Raw genomic sequence first — 10,877 nt, forward strand, 5'->3', positions numbered from 1 at the left:
CTCTGAACGGCGCCTGTCTTAAAATAATTTTTTCGTAGAAAAATACCCAATGGGCCGCGTAAGATTTTTGCGCCGCTTAGTAAGCCGGAAAGATTTGATCTGAAATACCGCATAAAAATTTTGGGTTATGCGTGACTTTCACGAAGCGGCCCTATTATGGCCCGTTTAAATGGCGGCCGTATAAGCATGAGCCGCATAAATTAGGCCGCATAAGCAGTAGGCCGCTTACAGTGAGCCATTTATAAGCGTCGAAATTTTGATCTACTTTCCGCTATATGTGCGTTATTTAAGCCGGTATTTGCTAAGAGTGAAGGGGACACCCGCCGACTGGTCAAAGGACTGGTGATGAGCAGAATCACGTACAGCCTGCCCTACTACCACCTCACACAATCCGAGACGAAACAGACCAACACGCTCTTGAGGATGGCTTTCAAGACCGCTCTCCGCCTGCCGATGAGTACATCGACTGAGAAATTATTGGTGCTGGGGTTACACAACACCCTCAGCGAACTCACAGAAGCCCTTCACGTCTCACAACAACAGGGACTTGCGCGGACTCACACGGGCCGGCAGGTCCTACAAACCTTGGGCTTCAAAGCCACAACAATACGAACCCAAGAAACCTGCATGATACCTCGTCACGTCCAGGACAGGTATCACATTGCCCCAATACCACGCAACATGGACCCTAACCTAAACTCCGGAAGGAGGAAAGCGAGGGCCTAGTACATAGAGAAAACATTCATGTTCCATACCACGGCCCGTTTTACGGACGCCGCTGTGTACGGAACGAAGAAAAAGGGCGCAGTGACAGTGGTCTGCGACCGCCGCGGCCACGTCACCTCCAGTGCACCGACCCGCCCCTGCACGATCACGGAAGCCGAAGAGCTGGCCATCGCGTTAGCCATCCGCGAAGGCCAACACGCAAGCAAACCACTTACCATCTTCACGGACTCCCAGCAGGCCTGCCGCAACTTCCTACAGGGAAGAATCGCAAGACCTGCGGCACAAGTCCTAGCCCAAATACCCAAGGAGGACACTGACGACAACACCATCCAAACCATCATTTGGACACCGGGTCACGCTGCCATCACGGGTAACCTGTATGCCGACAGAGCAGCTCGAGAATTTGCACATAACCGAGCACTCATCACGCCGACTGCAGATGACCCTGACCCAGTTGACCCCGAGTATTCAGCAATCCTGAACTACCACAGAGGGAGTCGCTTGCGATATCCCCCACCCCATCGAATACTAAAGACGGAGGATGCCGCTGCCTGGCGTAGGCTCCAGACAGGCTTTAAACGAACCTACACATATTACATCGCATGCACCCCACAGCCTACAGGGACGAATGCCCGTGGTGTGGGGCCACACCAACCCTATACCACATTATGTGGGAGCGCACGCTACACAACATAGAACACCATGACACGAACACCACGACGGAGCAATGGGAGGCACTGCTGTCCAGCTCGGCCCTCGACGACCAGCTCAAGCTGATCCGGAGAGCAGAGAAGATGGCAAGAGCCAGCGGAGCCCTGGACTAGGGGCCCCGACCATTAGCGATGCCCCATTGGGGCAAGACAAAACTATCTTTGAATTAAAGTTTATCTATCTATCATACCCCGTACCGCATCTATACGGTGATCCATGCCGGCATGAAAGAGGTGCGTTGAGGAGCGGCACGCATGTTACACATCGTCAAAATACTCAGTGACAGAAGTTGATTTTATGGCTGGTTTCGAACCCTGTTCCCTCCGCGCGGGAGCCGGATGCGCTACCCATTCGATCACGGATTACCCAAAGACCCAGGTAGGCGGGGAAAGAGTTGGTTACAAATATACATCGATATATATATAGCCCCTGAAAAGCGTGTGAAGTACCCAAAGAATGCTTACGTATTTTATAAGTTACTAAGCATATAAAATCAGCGCTTTCCTAATAGCAGTGCTGCCTCTTCTTCTAGTACTGTTAGGTTATCGTCATTGCCATCATTTCGTTACCGACGTAATTGCGCTGACCTTCGGTTTCAGTTGAAAACAGAGAAACGAAAAGGGAAAGCCAGAAAGGTTACAAGGGCGTGCCCAGTTGGCTACATTGCACTTGGCTAGGGGAAAATGGCAATGATAAGAAAAATGAACGACAAGAAAGAAAAGCCGTAAGGCGGATGTCAATGTGAATGTCGATCATGATATTGTCATCGGTCCCGAACTTGCAATTTATATCGTGCTTCGTCTTCTGCGCAAGATCATCAGGAAGCAAAAGTCAACACTAAACGTACTACAGAATAAAATACCTATATGATATTTTTCTTTAATCCTTATATTTTTCATGTCGTTTTTCTTTCGAACTTTGTGTTTTTGTATCATAAGTTAGTTCCACACTTTGTTCATGTCCTTTTCTCCGCCTTTGTCTATAAACGTACCTTGCGTTTTGTTGTTGTAAGCTGTCCTTCTCATAATGGTCATAATATATTTATTGCTTGTTTCATCGCTTTATGCCAAGCTTTATTCCGTCTGTTTTTCGTTTCGTTATATTGTACGTATTTTGTTTTACTGTATGCTTTGGCTTGCTCTGAGACCTTAGGGTTTTTACTGGGCAATAATAAATGATTTTTTCATGGCTTACCTGATTGATTATCTGTTAGTCAGTGCTTTTGTATCGCAAAAGTATGTAATTTAGAGATCTGCAGTTAATTTGCTTAAATCTTGTTGTAGGCTATGCGGTTTGGTGGAGGACAAAAATGAACGTCCCGCGAATTTTTTCCAGAGATCGACATGATGGCTTCTCCAGCAATCGCTACTCCATCTCGTTTGCACTGTACGGACAAAAGTTTATCCCTTATATACGGGTGAAATGAAAAAAAAAAAAACACGCGACAAAAACAAACGAGGAAATGCCACCATCTAAAGAAAACAAAAGCACACGCTGTCCTAATCTCGCTTCATTCACCGATCTAGTTGTTTCACGTGCTTCTCTTGATCATTGGAAGATGCGGAGTCTTTCCCGTCGATAAACGTTGCTGCCGTGCTAGGATCTGCTCCCATAGACGTGGCGTATGTCACTGGCAAGGCTGAATGTCGTTCCTCTTCTTCGGTGGCACTGTGACGCGTAGCCGGGTCATCAAGCGCATCCGGAGCAGGCCACGTAGTGATACCGTCTTGCCCGCGCATCTCGACTTCAGGTGGAGTGCAAGGAGCAGTTGAGGCCACGGTGTCAGCTCCGGCCTCCCCAGCCTGCTGTCCTGACGATGCTATGGTGAAGGGGGTTTCTGTGTGTGTCTGTTCTGAACGACGGCGCAACTTTTCAGTCGGCAGTGCGTTGCGACTGGCCAGGAAGGTCAGGTAGCGTTGGTAAACCTCCGGTTCCTTGGGACCAAAGCCTGACTGGGGCTCCATGGCCGAGTAGAGGTCCTGAAATGTGCAGGGAAATATGTGATTATTGTGATGCAATTTTTGCAGAAATGCTTTGCATTGTATACTGCAAGTTGGGCTACTTGGGTTTAATGTCGTTGTTGGACACATAAGCCTGAGGAATTTTGCAGTGTTCTCATACACACGCACACACATGCACGCACAAACAGACACAACTGCACGCACGCACGCACGCACGCACACACACACACACACACACACACACACACACACACACACACATGCTTGAGGTGTAAACACTAGAATTAACAAGGGTTCCTAAATAACGTTTTATTAGAGCCTTGAGGGAAGTTTACAAGCTAATTGGGAAGTGCCTACATTTTAATGTACCCCTTTTAGATTCAAAAGGTTAGGCATTCATGAAAATCGCGCCGAATTCGATATACGCAAATTCAAAACTAATGACATTATATGTATATACTGGCGTTTGTCCAGAATTACTTTAGAAGCGTCGCTGTTCAATCTATGTCCTTTCTTTACTTTACAGTGTGGAGCCTTTGCGCAAAAATTTCAATATTCTACATCTGCGAGGTGTTACTGCGAAGGCCTTGACCAATTTTGTGAAATATTCTGTTTCTATACGACGACCTTTCGGCAGACTCGCAGTTAGATATATACACTATATGCTAACATACTACGCGACACTTCCGGTTTTCACAACCGTGATGGATTTCTCTAGCTCGCGACATTCATATAGTGCTTGGTTTCAGTGCAAATTCAACACACAGGACACAGAAACGTAAGGCTTGTCCTCCTGGCATCTTTCTGTGCCCTGTGACTTGCATTTGCGTTGCATCCATGCATAATGTTAAATGGTTTGTCGTCACGCCGCCGTGGTCGCAAGTTGCGCTGGCTCATGGTACATGTGCCATGTAGATTACATTACACAAATAGTTATGAAAGTGCACAAGGGCACAATCGCCGCAATATATAGATCAGTGCATAGAGCATCGTACGAGTTTTGCGGAGGCTGCGCGTTGGGCTCCCACTGGACGCATGTTGTCTTTTATGATATTTTTGAACACTACTTAGTAAGAATATTAGGCGTATTGTAAATTCAGCCCTTGTTCCTGAGTCTTAAGGCGAACGCCTTAAGTGGCTCGTTGTGCAATGGCCCTAAAAAAACAAATAAAAACGCGGCGTCTTTAACCTGAGGACAACTTTCTGTGGCAGCACAGCGAAAGCTCGCACGTTCGAAGCTTCTGCTCTTGTGTTACTACGCCAAGTAGTGCCGCCGTTTTGCTGGCGGTTTACAGGACCAGAGAAACCAGACATGGTCACCAGAAAGCAAAAACTAAGAACAGCAAGTAACGGAACTCCCCTTCCTCAGCACGCTTTTTTTATTTCTTATGAAATAAATCTTGAACAAATCATTTCAAATAATAACTGGTACGATTTCTTTCACCCTCAGTAGCTTCGAGCTTCTTACATTCGTGGACTACATGCGGAAGCGCAGAAAAAATGTGTACTTCGGCTCTGTAGTTTTTGATGGACTGCCGGAGAAAGTTGTCGCCGGGTGTAGTCGAGTGGTTAAAAAAAAAACAAAAAAACACGTGACCTTCTTTGAGCGAGCGGCGAGTCGAGGGGGGAACGTTCGGCGCGCGCAGAAAGAAATAGAAAAACAGGCGTTGCGTCGCTGACGTAACGCGGCGGTGGCAGCGGTTGTGGCGACAGTCGACTGCGCAAGGAGACACGGCGATGGAGGACGCTCGCACGGGGCCTAGAGGATTGCTTGGTAGGCCTCGGAAGTCGGATACGGCCGAGGATGCTTGCCAATCTAGAAACAAGGTGCGACGTGCGAAGCGGCGGGAGCAAGTCGTTCGACCGCGAGTGGTGCTTTCCCCTGCCTAAAGGATCCAACGTAATGTCGAAGAGAAACGTCGTCGGTGCGAGCCTGACCCCGCTATACGAGCGCGCGAAGCCACAGCTAGCGTCGAAAACGAGCCGAAGAAGCCGAACTGCGAAAGCAGCAACATGCGATGTGAGAGGGGGCTTTACCAGATGTGCAGAGGCTTGGCTTTCACGTGTCGGAGTGTAACACGGAACTTTTTAACCGAAAGTGTTTTATGCCGGGGGATGCTTGCCAATCTACAAAGAAAGAAACCAGAAGAAAAAGTTCCACAAAACAAGGTGCGACGTGCGAAGCGGCGGGAGGACCCGCGCTCTTGCTCGGGGCGGTGCCGCCGCCTACGAGCAGAAAAGAGAAGTACTGCATTATGACAGACAGTGAACGCGTTACGACGCCGACAGCATTCGAAGGGACGCTGGCGAGTGGTGCTTTCCCCTGCTGAAAATGTTTTCTAGTTGATCGCGGAGGCTGCAATTACGACGCGCTGTACGCGCTGATTTGACTCGGTGACGTAGTTACGTGCTTTGTCTTGCGCGTTGTATTAGTGTGTCAGTTACGTGCTTCGTCTTTCGCGTTGTGCTAGCGTGTGCAGCGTAGTGCAGCTTCCATATGCACGAGGCCCTCGGAAGTCGGATACGGCCGAGGATGCTTGCCAATCTAGAAACAAGGTTGCGACGTGCGAAGCGGCGGGAGGAAGTCGTTCGACCGCGAGTGGTGCTTTCCCCTGCCTAAAGGATCCAACGTAATGTCGAAGAGAAACGTCGTCGGTGCGAGCCTGACCCCGCTATACGAGCGCGCGAAGCCACAGCTAGCGTCGAAAACGAGCCGAAGAAGCCGAACTGCGAAAGCAGCAACATGACGATGTGAGAGGGGGCTTTACCAGATGTGCAGCAGGCTTTGGCCTTCACGTGTCACTGGAGTGTAACATGCTGCGGAATTTTTTGTACATCAATGCGCTAAGCTCTTATCTACATAGATACTGATACAGTTTAGCAATGTAAGCCACATACATAGATACATACATACATACATACATACATACATACATACATACATACATACATACATACATACATACATACATACATACATGCATACATACATAACCATAGTGTGGCCCCACTGTCACCAAACTACTGCACATACGTAGTCGATGGGAACATATAATTCTATTTGATGGATACCTCTAGGCGAGCCAACTGGGCTCAAAGTGTGGTTATTCCGAGATGCCAGAAATGCGGGTTGATCATTTTTTTAAGTTTTCCGGAATTTTAAAGTATCGCCTGCTGCATAAAACAATTCTAGTTCTTGAGCTGGATTATTCAGACAGGCGGACATTGCTTGCACGATAAGTTGAAACACATATTGAAGTTATTAAAGAAGTTCACTAAATAACTTCCGAATTAATTATTTTACGGCGCATATTGCAACTTACAAATTGTAGCCGATGAGCTGGCAAGGCGTGTCTACTTGGAAGGAATTCCAGAATGACATCGGTATGGAGATATGCGCCATCAAACTCGCCGTAAAAATGCACTTTTGTTCAACTTACTTTATTATTAACAGGCTCTTTTATGCATTGAAGCACAAAAACATGGAGGACGCTTAAGCTTCACCTGGAACGCGATAATATTCAAAGATCCCTAACTGCTTCTCCGCGCTTCCGGGCAACTCCAGCTTATGTAACCGTTATGTTTACCGGGACACGCTACCGGTGAACGCTAGGCAAGAACGCGAACTTTCTGCATAGAAACGCGGCCTCTTGCATGTGGCGAACCCGGAGGTAGTGCTCGGCCCCACCAAAAAAATTAATAATTTTCAGTTTTCTGTTATTTTTTCGCACTTCTAATGTTCTACTCTGAGAAGAATAAACCTATATAAAGGGCATGCGCTGTCGGTTTTTTCTTTCATGACATTTGTTTGTTGGCTGTCATTATCAAAATGATGAGGAATAACTTTGTCAAGAATGTAGGACAAGGTATGAACTACAGCAGTGATAGAATGGTGTGGCAATATAACCGGCTTAGACGGCATGTCATATAGCAAGGCGTGGCATATACATATACCTAAATATAATTTTCTCTGACGGACAACGCCGCCGACGCCGACAACGGATTTTCTGCGACACGGGGCCCTTAACCCTTAAGTGTTAAAACTAACTGAAACGCAAGTCTGTTTCATTTCACATTTTGGGAAATAATACCTCGTAGCGGGGTCAAACTGGAGATTTATTTTAAGTACATACTTCTTGCAAACAATTTGTAAACTTGAATGTGTGCAGTAAAATATTTAATTAGGAAATTAATTATTAAGTTCTTGCTAATTCGTTGAATATGTGTTTCTATTTGTCGTGCTAGTAATGTCCGCCTATTCAATTAATCGAGCTCAACTAAAAGTTTCTTGCTATCTGTGGACGGCAATTTTTAAAAATTCTGGAAAACCTAATAATGATCACATCGTATACTCGTGGCTAACTTTAGAAGTTTGCACAAGAACACAGAACTTCTCTCGAATAGTTGAATGACCCGCGAACCGACAGTAAATCTTCCTCCTACTACGAATGTTTACGGTGAGCGTTTCATTCAGTTTGGGGGCCCGAAGTTTGAAATAAACTCCCAGTAGAAATAAGACAGGGGAACAATTTTTCTTCAATGCATAAGAAATACTTTCTTGGCCTGAATAATAATTGTGATGTTATTGATAATGTTCTCTCTACTCTTATAATTAGTCATTTTACAAATTTGGTAGTACACTCTGTGATTCATTCTGATGCAAACCTATTGATAAGATTCTTACTATAGCTTGCAAATATATAGACGCGAAAGAAGTTGGCACGTGATGACACTGGCCCCTTGAGGCGAGAACGACGAAGTTCGTGGTTGCGCGCGATCTCTCCAAGGGCCAGCAATTGCTAAAGGCAGAGGTTTTTTATTTTTTCAATCTGTCGCTGGTCAACTATTTTAGCTGTACTAGCTTGGTGACCATACATATTTGCGGCAATTGGGTGTTTTAGTACCTAAAGTGTTTGTATTTATATTTGTTTGTTAAATGCGTGAAAATAATACGTGTACGTAAATGATGTACTTATTCCTGTAATGTAATTATGCTGTAACTATACGGTATAATGTTAGTACCAGTATTTGCCTTACTGTACTCTTTTATTGGACCAGCAACTAGCCTTTGGCTATGGGCCCAACTAGTTTTCAAAACTATGTATATTCTATGTGTGCATAATAAAATTGAAATTGAAATGAGGTATACGACGCACACTCCAAGAATCACTCGCTAGGCGCTTTATTGCAAATGTTTATGAACCATCTGCTTACTCCCGTTTCACTTGCTTGCTGCCTGCTGTTAATTTGTTGTTGTGTCTATTATATATAACGTAAATCTCGTACTGGCGTAGAAAATCCATTATCTGCCGCATTTTATTCGGCTGCTTTATACTCATATGCTTTTTTTATCACTGCGCTACGACATTCAAAACAGTGTCACCGAGTTCAATGAACTAAGCAGCGACGGTTTGAGCCATGGAACGTCAAATTTGACACCAACTTGCTGCATGTATGCATGGTCTTCAAATCGCGCATATATTTTTATCGGAGCTTGTTTTTTCACTGGTGACGTTAGGCGAAACGTTTCTCAGAATATTTTGACGAGCAGAACAAGTAGCTTATATTGATTTACAAAGTTGAAATTGTGTCTAAACTAAAATGTCAACACTGAATTAAGTGTAGCTATGACGTCACTCTTGAGCACGCCGCATCCGAGGTTTTGCTGCGCGCCGCAGTCGCCGGGTGCTGTAGTTGGGTCGCGTCGCCGTGCCTGGAGAACCACATAGACCAATCAGAGAGGGCTCGTCGGGGACTCCTGCGGCAGCCGCGGTGACTACGCTACACAGCAGCGTGGCCTCAGAGATTGCACCGGTGCGCCGTTGCAATCTCGGAGGCGATGCCTAGAAGCCGCATCCTAGGTCATGCGTCGCGTCTCGCAACGGTGTTGCCGGGCTTTTTTTTTTTCAGTTTCAGTGCCACAACGGGTATTCTTGCAAGCTTCTTGTGACGCTTCCGTTCGTATTTCAAACGAAAAATTTTGTGCGGAGGTTTCTCTAAATCTGCATTAACTTAAAATAGGCTTTGACGCGGTCCCATATTTCGTTGCCTTGAACGGGAGCGGCTGTTAAACGAAAGGCAGTGCAACCGCACCGGTAATGAAAAGTTCTTATACTGTTCTCGCGCTTAGTTGTAAGGATGTGGTTGATACCCCTTAAAAAATATAAAATAAAATTTTGAAAGACGTAATAGTTCAGCGGAAACCCGCTAGGTGGAGAGTTCGCCCTGCCATCTGTTAGCCGCCTGGTTAGCTCAGATGGTAGAGCGGCTGCCCGTAAAGGCGGTGGTCCCGGGTTCGAGCCCCGTTCCAGGACGAATTTTTCTTCAACTGCGAGGCTTTTCTTTTGAGGAACCCGTATCGGTTTCCTTTGTAGCAATTGCTACGATTGGGTGGATGTCTCATTTACCTCCCTTCAATTTTGAAAGAAAGTTTCCCAAATTATACCACTATTGAATATTAGACCCTAACATAGATTACCGTAACATAGATGACCGTAACGTAGACCGTAACATATTAGACCTGTAAAATTTTCGACTCTGCACAGGTGTTTTGTACCTCTTGGAAAAGTGACTGTATTGGCTGAAATTATAAAACCGAATGGGAACATTAAGGAAAACAGCAAATGAGGCGAGAATGCGAGCATTTTTATGCACACTCACGTAACGATTTTCGGCCAAAGTGAGGAGGACAAAGGCTCCGACGATGACCACAATGGTGCCAAAAACCCCCATTTCGGTCATATTCGCCCATTCCGGAACTGGCGTACTACCAATGGCCGTGTGCGCTCTGCCCAACAGAGACGCCATGCCTATCACCTGCGAATAGAGTTGAGCGGTGTCGTGAATTCCGTCTGCCGCTAGTTTATTAATCGTGCAAAATAAATAACTGAAGTTTGCTGCTCGAGCAAAGACTGTTGTCCGCAGCGAAATCTTACCATCCGTTAGCGCAGCAAGAGATGCTCAGTACTTGTCTTAAATCGTAAGCCTCTTCCATAGAGAATCAAAGCACAAGGGTTACATGGTTTGGTGGAAACGTATTAGGAAGCAAAGCAGCAAATTAAACTGCTTGCGCTGACTAACAAATAGGAAAGCTATATGACGACCGCAGAGCAAATTATATAATTTAAAAGGAACACGCTAGCTAACTTACTCAGCCACTAATCCACATCGAGTATGGCTGATGCACTCACTCACACAAGCTTTCGAATTAAAATCGCATCGACATTGATTCGTGCTTCAGAAACTTCTTGCTTGCCCATATCTTATCAGAAAGTAAAAATAACCTAGGCGTCTAATTTCAAGAGATAGTTTCTACTTTTGATTTTCTTATTTTGCATGGATTCTTGTATTTCCTTTCTGATCTAAATGAATCAAATTAACAGCGTCCGCTCACTATTATCACTTTCATTAAGCAAAGATGACTCTATGAAAGTTGATCTAGTTCGAAGTTATCTGGAAGAACTTTCGAGAGAAAGAGCA

At 45.6% G+C, this 10,877-nt stretch overlaps 1 protein-coding gene across 1 annotated transcript; it reads right to left on the reverse strand.

Moving 5' to 3' along the window:
• Nucleotides 1–2,951: 2,951 nt before the first annotated feature.
• Nucleotides 2,952–10,155, reverse strand: LOC125943456 (uncharacterized). The gene is made up of 2 exons (XM_049662782.1): nt 10,059–10,155; nt 2,952–3,416 (listed from the first exon to the last, which is right to left on the reverse strand). The coding sequence occupies exons 1-2, from the start codon at nt 10,137–10,139 to the stop codon at nt 2,952–2,954; spliced, it is 546 nt and encodes a 181-aa protein (XP_049518739.1). The 5' UTR covers nt 10,140–10,155.
• Between the last annotated feature and the right edge of the window lie 722 nt (nt 10,156–10,877).

Source organism: Dermacentor silvarum, chromosome 2 (genome assembly GCF_013339745.2).
Source record: "Dermacentor silvarum isolate Dsil-2018 chromosome 2, BIME_Dsil_1.4, whole genome shotgun sequence".
Classification (NCBI taxonomy): domain Eukaryota; kingdom Metazoa; phylum Arthropoda; class Arachnida; order Ixodida; family Ixodidae; genus Dermacentor; species Dermacentor silvarum.